This window comes from Monodelphis domestica, chromosome 2 (assembly GCF_027887165.1).
Source record: "Monodelphis domestica isolate mMonDom1 chromosome 2, mMonDom1.pri, whole genome shotgun sequence".
NCBI classification, from domain to species: domain Eukaryota; kingdom Metazoa; phylum Chordata; class Mammalia; order Didelphimorphia; family Didelphidae; genus Monodelphis; species Monodelphis domestica.
In genome coordinates, this window is record NC_077228.1 from 177,101,260 (window position 1) to 177,119,999 (window position 18,740).

The 18,740-nt window shown below is 34.4% G+C and overlaps 1 protein-coding gene across 2 annotated transcripts in view; it reads left to right on the forward strand.

Moving 5' to 3' along the window:
* PPM1D (protein phosphatase, Mg2+/Mn2+ dependent 1D) overlaps positions 1 to 18,740 on the forward strand; it is a 51,122-nt gene that overhangs the window by 25,210 nt on the left and 7,172 nt on the right. For both annotated transcript variants that reach the window (XM_007481753.3, XM_001362074.5), the window contains exons 4-5: positions 13,613 to 13,803; positions 17,852 to 18,094. In XM_007481753.3, the coding sequence (XP_007481815.1) occupies positions 13,613 to 13,803; positions 17,852 to 18,094 (434 nt within the window). The remainder of the gene's footprint in view (positions 1 to 13,612; positions 13,804 to 17,851; positions 18,095 to 18,740) is intronic.

Here is an 18,740-nt window from a genome sequence, read left to right on the forward strand (position 1 = left end):
AGCCTTTACCACTCTTTTGCCTTGGGACCAATACACAGTATTGATTCCAAGATAGAAGGTAAGAGTTTTTTAAAAAGGATAAAAAAAAAAGCACAGATTTGCTTCTCCACACTGAAAAATGGCTAGGGCAGGCTAGAAAACCAACCCTATGTAGCAGAGTAGGGTGGTGGCCAAAAGGATTTGGGAATCTCACCTTTGGGGGGGGGGGGGGAAGGTGGCTCTGAATGGCAGGTGGGTTTGGTCACAGGCTGTCAGGATGGTTGGGAGGCAGGAAGCAGGAAAACAGGGGCATCCCTGTTAACAGTAGGCAGAATGCGGAGCAGCCATGGCTGTGATGGCAGGAAGGCAGGCGGGCTGGGTGGTCAGCAAAAAACTTACTAGCTTAACTGAAAATTTCTCTTAAAAATATTTGAAGTGGCGGTGTAATGTCCCTGAACAACTTGCAGGGATCCAGGAGAGAGAAAAAAAAAACACCATTCATAAGCAAAGGATAAACTATGGGAGTGGAAACACCGAGAAAAAGCAACTGCCTGAATACAGAGGTTGAGGGGACATGACAGAGGATAGACCCTAAATGAACACTCTAATGCAAATACTATCAACAAAGCAATGGGTTCAAATCAAGAAAACATCTAATGCCCAGTGGACTTACACGTCGGCTATGGGGGGTGGGGGGGAGGAAAAGAAAATGATCTATGTCTTTAACGAATAATGCTTGGAAATGATCAAATAAAATATATTTAAAAAAAAATATTTGAGAATTCTGACCCTTCCTGGTAAGGCAAAATGTGGGTTTTAAAATTAATATTCAATAACTTAAGTATTATATTGTAAAAGTTTTATTAATAATAACTAAAGTAAAAGAACTACCTAAATCCAGTCTGGTTGCAAGAGAAGAGCACGAGGGAGTAGTCATAGCAAACTTAAATAAAATCACATAAATGCCAGGATACAGGAAAAGGGAAAAGGATTCTAGGTAATAAAAGAAAGGAATTTTGGGTAATGTAGTTTTTAGGGATTCAAGAATTTCTAGCTGTATAATGGCCTTCTTAAAAGTATGGTTTTTAGTGATGAATGTAGAAATGTTTTGCATGATAACTCCTAAATAACCTATATCAAATGTCTTATGGTCCTCAGGGATTGGGGAGGCAGAAGGAAGAGAGAGAATTTAGAATTTACTTTTCCTTGTCCTAGTCTCTCCTCCCATTTCTATCCAGCCAAATGTTCAAAGCTTGTGTAAGCCTAGGCCCAGTTCTTCTGTGAAGTGTTAGTATCAGCCATAATGTATCTTTTCTTTTGCATGCCTTTTAGATAAATAAAAATTTATTGACTCATCATATATTGCCTTTTTCATGTTTTTTCTTCCCTTACCAATCCTTTAGAAGGAAGGAACCGCCTGACTTTCTAATTTGTCTTTCATAACAGTAGGTATAATCCCTCACGGGTACACAAAACCAGTTAGTAACCTATTTTATATATTTTTGAAGCAATCAAATTTTCAATTCTTGACAGTCAAATCCAAATGACTAGGTAACCTAGCAAAATGAATTCTACTAAAACTTAGTTTTATCTCTTGTCTCTGGTGTTCTCAAGGTAACTCATTGTATCATTTTTTATAAAAACCTCTTCCTCAGTTTCTGCTGACATAGAAAAGTTGCCAGTGGGTAAGCTCTTGGCCTTTCTACATGTTATCCCAATTTTTTCCATGTATACCTTATTATCTTTTACTTTGATTATTTGAGGTTAATTATTTGTTATTTATTGCTTAACCCATCTCTGTTCTATACCCACCATTTGCTTCTCCATTGACCTCTTGTGTTATACTGATTTATTGACCAAGGAAGAAAGTCATATTTATTTCTTATAGGCACTTTTAGTCCTTCCTTTAAAAAAAAGTTTGAAATTTATTTTGGTTTTGAGCATTTATATCATCTATTGTATATTCCTACCATTTTATTAGTTCTGGATAAATTTTAGTTGTCCAATGCCAAGTTTCTGGTTCTAGCCATTTTCTACTCTGTTGTTTTCCACTGTATCTTTTTACCTCTTGCTTATTTTTAGGGAATTTAATAGATTATAATTTTGTAAGAATATATCAACAATGATAGGATGGATTTTGACTAATAAAATTTTAGCAGAGCTGCCCTCTTGTGGTTTTCAAGTGATAGTTCATATATTAATTTTTCATTATGTCTTTAGATCAGTCAGAGATTTAGAGTTGGAAGGATTCTCAGAGTCCACTTACTCCAACTTCTTCATTTTGTTTTATTTGTGCCATTTCCTTTGTGATACATGACTTTTATTCTGAGCTTGAAAAAGTAGATTTTATGTGGAACTACACATCTCTTACATGCAGTTAGCTTTTCTTAATAAATTTAACATATAATTTTCCAAGTTCTTGCCCATGATTCTTTTTTGGCCTTCTATTCCTTTTTGTGCTTTTAAAAAATGGCTTCAGTGACTCCTTGTTTTTTATGGTGGGGATGGAAGGAATCTCCATCTTTTCTGCAGCCCTTTTTTCTACCTATCATCTTCTCTATTGAAAGCAAAAAGAAAGAAAAATAAAATATTTTTTAAGGAAGTAACAAATTCACACATTAGTTCAATTCAGAAATATCTTATTCTTCACTTTGAGTTTATCACCTCTGTGCCAGCAGGTTGATAGTTTCCTTATTTGGAATCTTATGGATTAGATGATGATTTGTGGACTGGCATAACATTTTAGTTAGGTTGAATTTTGAGCTGATTAAATTATTGATGCCAAAGAGTTGCCTGTGACATCGGTCAGCATCAAAGTAGCTGTCTAATGGAGTCAATCAAAGCTCTATTCTTAACCCTTTTTTGTTTAACATTATCATCAGTGACTTGGATGAAGGCAAAGGATGGAATGCATTATAGAAAATGTGTGAGTGCCTCAAAACTGTTAGGGATAGCTAACTCATTAAATAATAGAATTGGGAACTACAAATAAATCTCAACAGGCTGGAACAGTGGACCAAATTGAAAAAGAAGTTGGTTTAATAAGGCCATTATTATTTTGGGTTAAAAGAAATCAGCTTTATATATACAACATGGGAGGAGGCATGGTTTGGTTGTACGTTTTTCTTGAAAAAAGATTTTGGGGTTTTAGAGGACTCATAGATTCAGTTGTAAATGCTAATGATAAATATTAAAATGTATAGCAGGAGCTTAAAAGCTGTTACATAATGGGGAGATCCTTGTTAAAAACCTTTTCAGAATATAAACAAGTATCAACAAAAGCCCTTTTAATACATATTCTTGGGTTTTCACAGAAATCTTGTGAGATAGCTATTCCCATTTTATAGATTAAGACACTGAGATACTGCGAAGCTAAGTGGATTGCCCAACTACAATACCCCAAAATTTTTAATTGTCAAAACCACTTTGAAACCTTACAATAAGCTTTTGCAAATTCTAAGATTTTCCTCCCTTTTTATTAGTTCTTGATATTCTCTACATCAGATCATCAGATTATGAGATTCAATTTAATTAATAAGAAACTATGTGATAGTTGGGGGGTAGAAAGAGGGCTTAAAATTTTCTTCATACTTGTTCCTAAATGATTTAGGCTTTAGGCTTTAGGCTTTTCCCAGCGGTTAGGAATTTGTATTTTTTGTGTAACAATCTTAAAAGAAATTATCACCCTATTGACAGTACTGGTAGTGGTAAAAATCAAAAGATAGAAAGAAATGTACCAACTTTTAAACAAGGTAGCCTTTTTTAGTGTTCTAAAAATTTCTTAGGCATTTTGTCATTGTTCAGAAGAAGCTAAATTTGTCAAAATTGTGGTATTATATATATAAACACACACACATATATAAAATGTCACATTATGTTGGATTGACAAACCTATTGGGAGAATCCCCTTCCGAACTTTCTGTACCAATATTAAAGGCATCTTTTTTAGATGTTATTATGGCGATTAATTTGTTGAACTTTTACTACTTATGACCTTGGGAGCTCTGTGCTTTCAATTATTGTAATAAAACATTCTTAATCTTTATTATGATATCTGTAGTCATTTGAGTCTACCTCTATATATACATTTATATACACATGGTGTATTAAAAGTCAGTGAAAAACTTTAATTTCAGAAATATAAATAATAAACAGAAATAATTTGAAAGTATTGAAATTTCTTTCACTCTTTATTTTTGTGGATTTTGTTTAATAAAATTTTTGTTTTAACAAGATGAGGCTTTGTGTGTGGAACAATTTCTAGATGGCACTTTCTTATACTGAATTAATAGAGTAGGTCCTCTTGCTTGTCCACCTCAATTTACCAGATCTATAGTAGATTTTTTTTGTGGAGTCATCTCACAATTGTTTTGCATGATTCAAAATCTAGTTCTCTGAATAGCCTTAAGACTTGGACTACAGATGTAGTCCTTTCATTGAGTATCAACTGATCTGAAAGTTTTTATAAATCCTGAAAACTGACTAGAGCAGTCTATAATGGCACAAGACAGGTATGTTGAATTTAATAAGAAAATCAAGAAATAAAGGGGCACATTGATAGCACATTGGATAGAGAACCAGGCCTGGAGTCAGGAAGAACTGGGCTCAAATATGGCCTCAGACATTTCCAAGCTGTGTTACTACAGGCAAGTCACTTCACCCTGACTGTCTAGCCCTTGCTGCTCATCTCTTAGAATTGATACTAAGACAGAAGGTAAGGGTCTTAAAAAAAAAAAGAAAGGAAAGAAATAACCCTCAAATGGAGTATTTATAGTTCTGAATTGATTAAAACTTAAAGCTACACTAATACTTTTGGAACATCCTGTGTATAGAAATCAAACCAGATAAAACATTTACATTTTTTGTTTTAATTTAGTTTTTTTTTAATTTAGGTGATTTTTACTTGATGTATAAAGGAATTATGTTTATTGATGAAAATTTTAGAACAGTGAATCATTTTTAAAAGTATTAAAGTAATATGGAGCATACAAAAAGAATCATAGGATCCTTTGACTTTGGGATAGGGAAGTAATGTATTGAAAGGAGTTTTAGAAATGTTAATTTAGCATACTTTTGTGTCATGAACTAATTTGGGAGAGTTTGGGATGGGACATACAAATAGGTGATTGGCTTTAGACATTTTTAATTTGAGTCAATGGTTGGGAAAGGAAATAAGGGAATTTGGCTTTTGAATAGTTGGAAATGAAAGATTAGAGCTTGAATGGAGAGTTGGAACTAGAGTTGTAGCTGGGAGAATTGGCAGTCATGAAGATATATAGAAGTTAAGAGAAAATGATTTCTGTGTCTGATAGAGAAAAAGAGGGCAAGAAAATTAGGGAAGAGTAGGAGAGTAGAAGGAAGAAAAATGAAGAATTTGAGCTTTAGGGGCTTTCCAGAGAGGTTTAAAGGAAGATAGGGAGCCAGAATAAAGTCATCAGAAAGATAAGAAGAGATAGAGTAACTAAAAAGAGGGACTGGTCAGCAGTGTCAAAACTGTTGAGAGGTTGAGGAATGAGAAAAGGGTTAGAAATGAAATTAGAGTTCAGATTTGACTTGAGGGGGCAGCTAGGTGGCTCAGGCTCAGTGGAATAAGAGCCAGGCCCAAACAGAAGGTCCTGGGTTTAAATTGTTCTTAAAGCTGAGCAAGTCAATTTCACTCTTCTGCCTTGGACCCAATACACAGTATTAATTCTGAACTGGAAGGTAAGGGTTTAAAATTTTTTTTTGACTTGAAGGATTGACCTTGGAGAGAGGGAAAAGAAATGTGCTAGTCACTGTGTTAGGTATTTTACAAATACATTTTCATTTGAAATAGGGGTGATTGAGAGGAATGAAAGTGTTGGTACTAGACTGAAAAAAGGAGCAGATATTGACTACTTCCTCCAGAAGTGTCAGGTAGAATAAAGAAACAGTTATTAATTAGGTTACTCCATGGGATATAGGAGACAACTGAATAATATCATTGGCCAAATGTAAATTAATATAAAAAAAATAACCCCTGCTTCTGGAACCAGCTTGAATTTAAGGTACGGTGTTGTTGAACGCTTTATAATTCAAAAGCTTTTTTAAATTTTTGTTTTGGTTGTAGCAAACATTACTGGTTCTGTAAAAGTTTAAGCATAGGCATTTCTATTCTTTCTCTGTTTCCTCTTAATTTAGGAGAATCATATTGAACCCTGAGCAACAGAGGGTTCTAAAAGTAAAGCTAGGCAAAGACTTGCAAGTATTTTGTTAACCCAAAGAAGAAGGCACTTACTGGAGATCTAAGTGGAAAGTTAACTAGAAAATGAAGAGGTTAAAAAAAGAAAAGAAAAATAATTTTAAAAAGAATATAAAGAGGGGGCAGCTGGGTAGCTCAGTGGATTGAGAGCCAAGCCTGGAGACAGGAAGTCCTAGGTTCAAATCTGGCCTCAGACACTTCCCAGCTGTGTGACCCTGGGCAAGTCACTTGACCCCCATTGCCTAGCCCTTACCACTCTTCTGCCTTGGAGCCAATACACAGTATTGACTCCAAGACGGAAGGTAACGGTTTAAAAAAAAAAAGAATATAAAGAGGGGAAAAATTAGATTAAGTCTTTCAGAAGATTTCCTTACTGTAGCATTGGACAAAAAAAAAAAAGCAGGGAATTTTTCTTTCATTGGCAAGGTACTGCAAGAGATGGAAAGCAATTTTAAATATATGTTCCATGATTGGTTAACATTTCTAAACATTGAAATTCAATATAGTCGGAACTAAGCTTAACTTCTTTGAAAATCTGTTTTTCCATGCTGTTTATTAGCATCATTATTTATCCAGTTTGTTCAAAACAGTATTTACCTTAGATGCTACCTTCTCCACCTCCCATGTTTCACTATCTGTCTACCATCTGGCTATATTGTCCATAGGAGTTTCCCGACAGGTTTTTCTAGATTTCTGTTTGTTTAAAGCCAGCCTTCTTTCAGTTGTTTGTTTTAGCTATTATTTCTTCGGATGTGGTCATGCCAGTTTACAAACTTTTTAGAGGGTCCATCTTTTCCCTTTCCCTCTCTCCCCATCTCTTCTCTGTCCTTTATTTCCTCTTCTCTCCCTTCTCCCTCTTCTTAGCTATTATTTGAAGTGAATAGCAACTGAATCTAAGTTGTGTAGTATTAAGTTATTAATTCTTTTACTAAAGGTGAAAAATACTATTCTTTATTCAAGGATATATGTATTGAATTGTATGTATTTGAACCTAAATATTATTACTAGACAGTTCTTATTTCCTCAGACCTTGAGTTTAGACCTGTGGGTTACAGTTCCTCCAAAAATTAGATTCCTACTGAAAATGACAATGTTGAATCCAGTTTGTAGCCAAAATTTGTTTTTTGAAGACTTTTATCAATTATATTACTTGTAATTGATTTCTTTGAATATTTTTCTTAACTGCCTTCCATTTTCATTTATCTTGACATCAACAATGATCTTTGTTGTGCTGGTATAAAGGTGGGGATGCAGCTATGTAAAGAAGTTTGGGTTATGTAGCTTGTGTTCTTTTCTGCTGGGCAGGTAAATTGGCTCTTTTAGCTAATGAAACTGGCTCAGCAGTGGGTTTTGCTACATTGCAGGAGAGTAATTTATTTGAAGTATTCTTTGGGCTTTGAGTACATCTTAATTGGCCAGTATCCCTTACTAGGGTTAATGGGAAAGTTCAAACTCAGGAAGGGGGAGAGACAGAAGTTTTATTATTTAGCAAAAGGCTAGAACTATTGAAAGAAAAAGAATTGCTTATTCTTATTGAAACGTCATGCCTAGAAACTATTTATTTTAAAATTCATTTAGGTCTTTTGATTCCCAAAGTATTTCAGGACAAAAGAAATAGAAATTAATGCCTTTATTTCTCTTTCTTTGGGCAAAGAGAGTATTTAGCCATGATTCTTGTTGTTTTTCTTGTCAAGGTATTCAGACTTAATGATGATGATGATAATGGCTGACATTTACATATTGTTTTAAGGTTTTATGAAATGGTTTATGTACATTTTCTATTCTGATCATCACAGCAACCTTTGGAAATAGTGTTACTTATGTTTTGGTTGTGGCATTGAGATTCAGAAAAGTTAAGATTTGACCCCCTCTTCTTCCATATCGTTCTAAGATTCTATAGAACTTAAATTAAAACTGGTAAAATGTTTAGAAATTCCTTTGAACACTTAGTAAAACATCTGAAAAGTGAAATTTTCTGCTTTGGTTTTTTATGGATTTAACCAACAGAAAGAAATTTGTTTAGGAACATCTCCATCTTTCTCTTTTCCCTTTTAGTAGTTCACTTAAAGAGTAAAACTATTCATGATTACCAAAACCTGGGTTTCTGATAGTTGAAAAATAATTCTTTATTTCTACTCTATAATCATCTGTTTAATAACATAGTCTGGAATTTTAATTGACATTAAGTATAGCAGTCTAGTTTTAAAAAAACTCCTTACCTGTTTTGAAAATTAGGGTGTTTTAGCTACCTTTTAAATTTTCTCTTTCACTTCCCAGGCATCTTCTTTTGATACCTCATCATGGTGGGGTATGACCCTCGGTTCATGAAAGCTTTGTTGTTTAAATTTTGTGGGTTCCATTGAAAGATTTTTGATCACAGGTTTTGGGTCAGACTATATTTTTTGTTTGAGGACTAACCTTTGCTAAATTTACAGAGATCATTAGGTTAATTGCCTTGTGCTGAATTTTAGGAGTGAGGCATCTAAGAGGGCCATTTTCTCAGGCAAGGTTTTGATCAGTTTTGGTGGAGGGAGTGTGCATACTGACAAAATGATGGATTCTTAAAAGTCTTAGTTTAAAATTTTAAGCAACACTAAAACTTTTTGAGCATTTTGTATAATGGTATTTTTCTTAAAAGGCCTCAATTCTTTTGGTACCCTGAAAAATAAAATTTATCCTGATCTTGAGACTTAAACTTATTTTTAGTGGTTAGGTGCTCACTTCCTTTGGATATTGATCCATCTAGTGTATTTGCTCTGCTCTTTGCAGGGTTTTTTTTTGGTTGTCATTTTTATTTTATTTTCTTACAATTACATGTAAAACCAGTTTACAACATTTCCCAAAGAATATAGAGTCTTGAATTCTCTCCCTTCTTCCCTCCCTCTCTCTGATTTCATCCCACTTGAGATGGTAAGCAGTCCCATACACAGGAATCCTGGTCAGTTGTTTTTCCCATTAGATACCTCACATTTTCTTCTATTTTTTTCATTCTTTTGACTTTGATTGTTTCTTGATGTTTCAAGTAGTTGTCAGCTTTTTATTTGCATAATTCTAATTTTTAAGAAATGTTTTTCAATGATCTTTTGTACCCACTTTTCTATTTGGCCAGTTCTTTCCCTCGTAATATTTTTGTGCCTCTTTTTTTTCCAAATGGTCAATTCTGTCTTTCAAGTAGTTTTTCTCTTCAGTGAATTTTTGTATTTCCCTTTTTCCCATTTGGTCAATTCTGCTTTTATTTTAAGGAGTTCTTTTTTTCCTTTTTTTGGATTTTTGTGCCTCATTTACCAACAGGCCTATTCTGTTTTTGAAGTCATTAATTTCTTTAATATTTTTTTGTGCCTCCTTTGCCAAGCTGTTAACTTTTTTCATGATTTTCTTGTTTCACACTTCTTTTCCCAATTTTCCTTCTCTTTTATTTGATTTTAAAATTCCTTTTGGAGCTCCTCCATTAATTCTTTTTGGGCTTGAGAGCAATTGATATTTTTCTTGGATACTTTGGATGCAGCAGTATTGACTTTGTGTTGTCTTCTGAATTTGAATCTAACCTGTTACCAAATTAACTTTCTATGTCATTTTTTTGTTGTTTGCTCATTTTCCTATCTTTTTCCTTTTCTTTTAGTTTAAAAAACTGTTAAACTTTGACTCTGTGAGTGTTTGGTGAAGGGAGCTCTGTTTCAAGCTTCAGATTCTTTGTGTAGCTGTCATCAGAGATGGCACTGGGAATCTATCTGCTTTTTAGTTTCTTCCAAGGTGTAATGTGATGTAAGGAGAGGTGTTTAGTACTCTCCTGGCCTGTGCCTATAAGTTATCCCAAGCACTCTTTTACCCCTTGGAATTGTGATCAGGGTCACTGGTTCTCCTGTGGCTGCAAGTGCTGGTGTATGCTGGCTGATGCTCCTCCTTACCCTGTGACTTTGCCCCAGGACTGTGGTTCTTCATTTGGACAGTACAACAAGAGTCTTGCCCCAAAAAACAACAAAGGGATCCTTGAAATCTCTTTGAGCTGTTGTCTGACCCTCCTTTCCATCTGTGGCTGAGAGTTCCAGAAATCTTGGGTGCTGCTTCAGCTCTGCCCTAGGCCTATTGCCTTTGTGGGGCCTGCACTCCACATCCACCCCAGTGCACTAGATCCCTTGTGCCAGACTTCAAAGTTGTTTTGTCTTTCTGTAGGTTATGTTGCCCCAGAATTCGTTTTGAGGTATATCATTTGTGTGTATTAAATATCTGGGGGACCTCCAACCCAATCCAATCCTGGAAAGGACTCACCATGACAGAGCCTAGTCAGACTCTTTGTTCCATTCCTTCTCCCTGGTCTGACTCTTTCTCTGAGCTGACCTGACCTGACGGTTTTTAATCTGGCTTGCATTCTCTGGTAAGTGGCCCTCGTGTTGGGAATTTCAACCCTCATGGAGGGAACCTTGGCCCTTGTGGAGGAGACCTCATGGGTCTGGAATCCCAGACCAGATCTTACTTAAGTCAGAAAGGCTGGAAACCTTACTTCTTTCTCTCTCTTTACTAATAAATTCTTATAAATTTAAGATAAAGTCTCCAAGATTAATTTTTTTTTTTAACAATTGGTTTTTCAAGGGCAATTTGGTAGAAAGCAGCTGGGTCTCCACCATCTTGGCTCTGCCCTTCTGCAGTTTTGAGATTATTCTTCTTGATGGAAAAATTGAAAACAGAATAACGATTAGTTTGGCTTTCTTTTTGGAGAGTGTTATCGACATGATAACAACTTCCTCCAAGTGTGTTCCCTTTTTTATACTTTAGTGAAGTAAGGCCATTTTGTTAGCTTTGGCAATTTTCATAAGCTTCCGTTTATTCATAGGTTTAGACTTAAAGAATCACACTGTTATTTTCTTTGATTTATGTCTTCCCTTTTTGTTATATGTTTCTTTTTGAAGTCTGATCTCAGCATTAAGCTTTTAGTTTTATCATACTGATTTAGGTCCTTTCCCTTTTCATCTGAAATAGGATTACTTTTGTATTGTATAGACAGAATATTAGGTGTTTAAGGTCTTTCATGCTTTTAGAGTTGTATTTCCTTTTAAAGTCTTTGGAATACAAAATTATCTTTCCTCTGAACCTTTTTGAAATTTGTTTTCCTAAGTCCGTGTACATGCATGTCCAGCATTACTTTCTTTTGCTATTCTAGACTCTTAGAAAAAAATCTTTTTTTAAACTTTACATCACTTTCATATCATAACTAATTCTTCATTATTGTTCAGAAGTCCATAGTAGCAATGTCTTGTGTTGTCTCTTTTTGGGTATATGAGATGAAATCATTAGGCAAGTTGGGAATTTTAGATATATTTACTTAACCAAAAAACTCTAGACATTCATCATTTGGAGGATGACTGAACAAATTGGGGTACATGTTGGTGATGGAATACTGTCATGTTATAAGAAATTATAAGCAAGATGATGATTTCAGAAAAAACTGAGATCTGCATGAACTGATGCAGAGTGAAATAAAGCAGAACAGAAATAACATTGTACACAATAACAGCAATATTGTATGATGATTATCTGTGGAAACTTGACTACTCTCAGAAATACAGTGATCTGGGATAATCCTGAAAGATTTATGATTGGGAATGCTATCTACCTCCAGAGAAAGAACTGTTGGAGTCTGATGGATAGCAATCAAAGCATACTATTTTTTTTTTACATTCATTTTATTTATTAATTTTTTAATTTAAAAAAAATTTTTATTTGGTCATTTCCAAACATTATTCATTGGAAACAAAGATAATTTTCTTTTCTTCCCTCCTCACCCTCCCACCACCTCTCCCAAAGCCCACGCGCAATTCCCCTGGGTATCTCATGTGTTCTTGATTCAAACCCATTTCCATGTTGCTGGTATTTGCATTAGAGTGTTCATTCAGAGTCTCTCTTCAGTCATATCCCCTCCACCACTGTAGTTAAGCAGTTGCTTTTCATCGGTGTTTTTACTCCCACAGTTTATCTTCTGCTTGTGGATAGTGTTTTTTAGATCCCTGCAGATTATTCAGGGACATTGCATTGACACTAATGGAGAAGTCCATTACCTTTGATTGTACCACAATGTATCAGTCTCTGTGTACAATGTTTTCCTGGTTCTGCTCCTTTTGCTCTGCATCACTTCCTGGAGGTTGTTCCAGTCTCCATGGAATTCCTCCACTTTATTATTCCTTTTAGCACAATAGTATTCCATCACCAACATATACCACAATTTGTTCAGCCATTCCCCAATTGAAGGGCATTCCCTCATTTTCCAATTTTTATCTACCACAAAGAATGCAGCTATGAATATTCTTGTACAAGTCTTTTTCCTTATTATCTCTTTGGGGTACAAGCCCAGCAGTGCTATGGCTGGATCAAAGGGCAGACAGTCTTTTATTGCCCTTTGGGCATAGTTCCAAATTGTCCTCCAGAATGGTTGGATCAATTCACAACTCCACCAGCAATGAATTAATGTCCCAACTTTGCCACATCCCCTCCAGCATTCATTACTTTCCATAGCTGTTATGTTAGCCAATCTGCTAGGTGTGAGGTGATACCTCAGAGTTGTTTTGATTTGCATCTCTCTGATTATAAGAGATGTAGAACACTTTTTCATGTGCTTATTAATAGTTTTGATTTCTTTGGCTGAGAACTGCCTGTTCATGTCCCTTGCCCATTTATCAATTGGAGAATGGCTTGATTTTTTTGTACAATTGATTTAGCTCTTTGTAAATTTGAGTAATTAAACCTTTGTCAGAGGTTTTTAAAGCATACTATTTTTCACATTAATGTATTTATTGTTTTATTTTGGGGTGTTGGTTTTTTATGATCAATATGGAAGCCTGTTTTGCGTGATAATAAACCTGAACTAAAGAAATGTTAAAACAAGAACAAATCTGGGTTTCACATATTCAGATAATTGTAACCTTTTTTCCCCCTAATCACTACCATATCTTATTTCTGAGCTAGTTTGTGGTCTGTATTAGGGAGGCTATTGACAATGTTTTCCTTATGAAATTTGTTCTTCCACCTCATCATTTTTTTCTTTTCACCAAAATGTTCTATATAAAGCATCTTTATATATATATATATATATAGGTTTGTAGATTCTTATAGAGGTAAATACAGATCCATTTTTTCTCCATTTTTCTTAGGTTTCTGCTGTATAAGAGATCCTTCCGTTGCACATTCTAGTAGTTTTATTCCCAATTCTCAGTGATATCAATTAAATCCTATTTCTCTTATTGAAAATTTTAACATAATTTTGCTTAGTTCATTGTGCCTAAATGTCGTGATATGAGGTTTTGTTCCAGATATACTTCCCTACTTATAATTGTGAATTATTTAGTTGCTTTAGCATCAAACCAGACGTTATTAATGAGAATTACTAACTTCTATAACAGTGCTTTTCACTTTCTTCCAAACTAGGTGACTTGTGGAGCTATGACTTTTATACTGGGGAGTTTGTAGTGTCTCCAGAACCAGATACAAGTGTCCACACTCTTGATCCCCGGAAACACAAGTATATAATCTTGGGCAGTGATGGACTATGGAACATGATCCCTCCTCAGGATGCCATTGCGATGTGCCAGGACCAAGAAGAGAAAAAATACTTGATGGTGAGGAGAAAGACCTTGATAATTTGATGTTGCTATCCTCATTTTGGTTTTTAGTACTTTTGTCAAAGATCTTGAATAGAAATTAACTGTCTCCTAATTTAGATTGTACAATAGCAATCTATATGGAGAGATTCCACATATATTAAGTCTATATATGAGGAACATCAAATGTCCATTGACAAAACCTGTCATATCAAAAACATAAGCCACCTCCCAAACTTGCCTCTTTCATACTTTCATACTTTACATTTTCTCTTTCCCAGGTTGGTAATGTTAATATTTTTTTTAAAACCCATACCTTCTGTCTTAAAATCAATATTGTATGTTGGTTTTAAGGCAGTGGTGTTAAGTAACTTGCCCAGGGTTACACAGATAGGAAGTATCTAAGGCCATGATTTGAACTCAGGGTGTCTTGGGTCTGGCTCTCAATACATCTAGTTACCTAGCTGCCCCTATAACTTTTGTATTATCCTCATATCTTATCTCACTCATCCTAAATATACCTTCATTTGCCAAATCGTGCCCCCCCCCCCCCCCCCCCGAACTTCTCATGTCCAACCCCTTTTCTCTATTCATTCAGCTTCTGCCATCGTTTAGCGACTTATCACCTCTTTCCTGGAATTAAGTGACTGTGTGTGTGACCCTCTACAATCAATGAACCTCTCAAAACAGAGTGTTCCAAAATAAATACCAATCTCCCTTATGAATCAACCAAAAAACATCTGCAAAGCACCTACAATGTGCCAAGCACTATGCCAGATGATGAGGGTGCAAATAGAAAAAATAAAACCCCCATTCTCTTCCGGGGAAGAGAGTTCCCTTGGATCATTGAGGTTTATTGACTGCACAGGGTCACATAGTCACTCAGTTTGTATAGATTAGGGGTGGGACTTAAAAACAGCCTTCCTGACTGACATATCAGCTGTCTTCCTTATTCTATCTTACCCCTTTAATTTCCATTATTACCCTAAAGTATTAAGAGAGGGAAAAATAGGCATCTTTTTTAGGTCATGCTGGCAGCAAATCTGTACTTTCTCAGTTTTAAAATCTTAATTATTTAGTCTGAACTTTCAGGCTTCTGTCTTGGTTCAGACACTGGTTTCTATTAGATTCATCATCTGCTCTCTGATAATAGTACTGAATTTTTTTTTTAAACCCTAGGAACACAATGCTAATTTTTTTTTGAGGCACATTAGGCTTCTGGATAGTGCTGGAGAGAAGACCTGCATCTCTATCCATGTCTTACATACTGGCTTGCATTACCACAGACTTAATTACCACAGGCTTAATCTTTCCCTACCTCACTTCTCTTATGGGATAATAGTACTTATACCTATTCCATGGTTCTTGTGAAACTCAAATGAGGTCATTTATTTAAAGTGCTTTGCAAACTTTTAAAGCTCTATATAAATGCCAGTTACCTGGTGGTTGGTATATTTTCTTTATGATTTTCAGTCATTTTAATACCAAAATTAATTGTAATGCTGGGTTAATGAGGTACTCTGACTAATTTGAATTCTTTGGTTATTTAGAAATGTGACAGATTAAAAAAATATTCTTAAAAGTTTTTTTCATGTTTTGGTAAATATTTAGAGCATAAATTAGGATATCATCCTTCTTTGTTTCTAGTATCAGTATTCTACTTATTTTATGTTGTCTAATTAAGACTAATGACTTCAGCTCTTGCTCTATATTCATTCAGTTTTTTTTTCTGAAAACATTAACAGAAGTGATCAGAATATATTATTACAATCTTTGATTTCAGGTAAATGTATTGATGCTAATAGTTTCAAATTTTTAGTGACGCACTGATATTTTCAACATCAGAAGTATGAAATAGGAGTACTTGCCAGTTTTATTCTTTTGGTGGTTTTTATTTGGTCTGGTACTGAGGAGCATCAAATAAATTGAGGAACAGAACTTCTTCCTAACTAGGTGAAAGTGAAAAAGTATTAGGCTAGTCCATTTAATTTAAGAGTAATATTCTCAATGGAAAAATACTATTTTATCACTGTGACTACTTTAGCATATTGCCTACCTACTATCATAATGGAACATTGAATACTTCTGTTATAGAGTAATTGGGAATAAAAATAAGGCAGCTCATTATTGTTTATTTTGTGTTTTTAATAAAAATGGGAATTGTTACAGGTTATTGAGATAGGAACTTGAAGACAGCAGCACTTAGAATAAAACTTGGATTAATGAGAGCCCATCTAATTGTCTTCAATTACCTGGAATTTTCTTGTCAACGAAATTTTTTAACAAAAGTGAATTATAAGAAATAAATTACAGATTTGCTTTTCAAAGATCTTTCTTTAAGTCTCTTTTAAAAAAGTGAATTGTGTTTTAAAAAAGCCATAAAAAAGGTCTATTTTTTGTTCTAAGAAGTAGAATATGATTGCTATTAAGTATTTAGTGTGGCAAATTAGTTTTTGGTTTAAACTTCTGAGAAAATCCTTATGTTTTGTATGTCTGCATCATGGTACATTGTACCTCCTCAGATAATCATTGTGTAACATGTATTTTTATGTCTGATTTATATAATTTGCAGCATAATTTCACTGTTTTATAAGCTGTAGCTTTGGTTTTATGATAATCAATCCTGACACAATTGACTTAATTCTTTTTTGTGAACAAAGAAACTCTTCCAAATTACCACATTGTTCTTATAGTATATAATACAGGCATATTGGTGTAGTTTTCAGAGGCATTTATCATGATGAGAAGTGGGGTCTGTGCTTGAATTTGAGATAATAAAAATTTTAAGGATTAATTGGGATGGATATTTACTCAATTTATGCTTATTTTCTTGTCTTTTGAATCCTTGCTATATGATTTTGAATGAATATTTACTCATTTCATGTTTATTTTCTTCTTGTTTGATTTCTGCTGGATATGTAAGAAAATTGTAGGTAATTAAATGGTCCTAGTTAATAAAGATTTTATTGTAATGTGCACAGAAGCATAAAATCTCAAGAGTTATGTAAGATAATTCTAAATTCATTTAGTCCCAATCTGTAATTCAAATTGAATTTTTTTTCATGGAGGAAAAAAAAGGAAGATTATTTTAACACTTAAAGGGTAGTTGAGTTCTAAAAATTAATGTTATAATATAATTATAAATTTATTTAGTCCCGGTTCCTATATTCCTGTATTGAAAATTATGTCTTCTATGAAGAGAGCTGTTTTGTCAGTTGTTGGCACAGTGTCTCCCAATTCCCAGAGAAACCATTAGTGAATGTACTTTATTAAGACAATATTTTGAATTGCTTCCATGGAGCTTTTATGTTGAATGCTAATGAAATGTACTTATATAATATCTTGCCAACCACTTTACTTTGGAAGTTCATCAAATTATGAAAACCTCCCTAAAAATAGGTCCTCATTTTTTGAAGTTATCTCAGAATAAAAAAAAACAAAAACTGGGTATTTCACCCATGTACACTGCCATCCATACTATGGTGTCTTAACTTGTGATCTTGTTTTCTAAAATGGGGGGCAGAGGGGAGAAAAGGAAAGCCAAAACAGATTTCTAAATATACAGCATAGTTGTGTATGTTTGAAATTTTGGTGTGTGGGTTCTTTTTATTTTTGACAATATGAACACTGAATTCTAAGTTCAATACAGGCAAAATACTGCTTGAATTTAATCTTTTTTTTGAGGGGTGTGTGTGAAGAAACAGATTAAGTAAAGTACCATCTTGCTTATCTTATCAAACATGATAATTGAGATTTACAAAGCAGATAATTTAAAAAATGATTATTTTTTTGGGGAAAGGATTTCCTAGAAGATTATTTGGAAGTATATTTGCATACTTCCACTGTGCATTTAGAGTATGCTTGTTTTTTTAAATCTAATTTATATTTTTTTCAGGAACACATTTATTGCATTTTATAAGTACACATCTTCTATGATATGATACTGTTGTGTTGTAATTTATAACACAGAAACTTCCTGTGAGTACTAAATTTTTTATGCTAAACTCCTCTCAGAAGTAAAAATCTTGGCATTTAAATTTGATTCCCACTTTTCTTTTAAATACAGGGGGAGCATGGACAGTCTTGTGCCAAAATGCTTGTCAATAGAGCACTGGGTCGTTGGAGACAGCGCATGCTCCGTGCAGATAACACTAGTGCCATAGTCATCTGCATTTCAACTGGAGTGGATAATCAAGGGAACTTTACACGTGAAGATGAGCTTTATCTAAATCTGGCAGATAGTCCCTCATACAACAGTCAGGAAACTTATACAATGTCTCCTTCCCCCTGTTCCACACCACCAGTCAAGGTAATTTCCTATTTTTTTTTAATTAAAACTCAACATTATATCAAATTTTAAGTTGTAACTTCTACAGCATTTCTGTCATTTAGAATTTTTTGGAAATTAAAAAGATTTTGGCCGATGTTTTGATGGTCTGAGAAATAGCATGGCATGGTAGACAATGAACTAGGTTTGAAGCTAGGAAGACTTAGGTTTAAGTTCCACCTCTAATATAGTAACTCTGTGACCCATGGCAGATCTCTTAATCTCTCAGTGCTTAAGGCCAGTCGTGTCAAAACAGGAGGACCTCTGCTGATCAAGATTAAAATATAATTGGGAAATATCTAGCAAAATAAAAACACAAACCAGGCTCAATAATGTTAATCTGTGGTCTTCTAAGTCAACTCAGTATGTGGTCTGCAGGGATCAATTTCTATTTGAATTTGACACTATTGTTCTAAGACAGTTCTCCAAGACTTATTTGCAGAGAATGTGCTGACCTTCATTGAGAAATGGAGTTTGCTCACCTGAGAGTTCCCTTTAACCAGTGAAATCCCAAGTCCAGTTTTTACTGCCATCTTGTTGTTGGCTGCTTGTCCCTTGTTTATTATCATTCATTTCCTTGACATATTTGAGTCCCATTTGGGTACTGGATATTTCAAATTGACTGGCT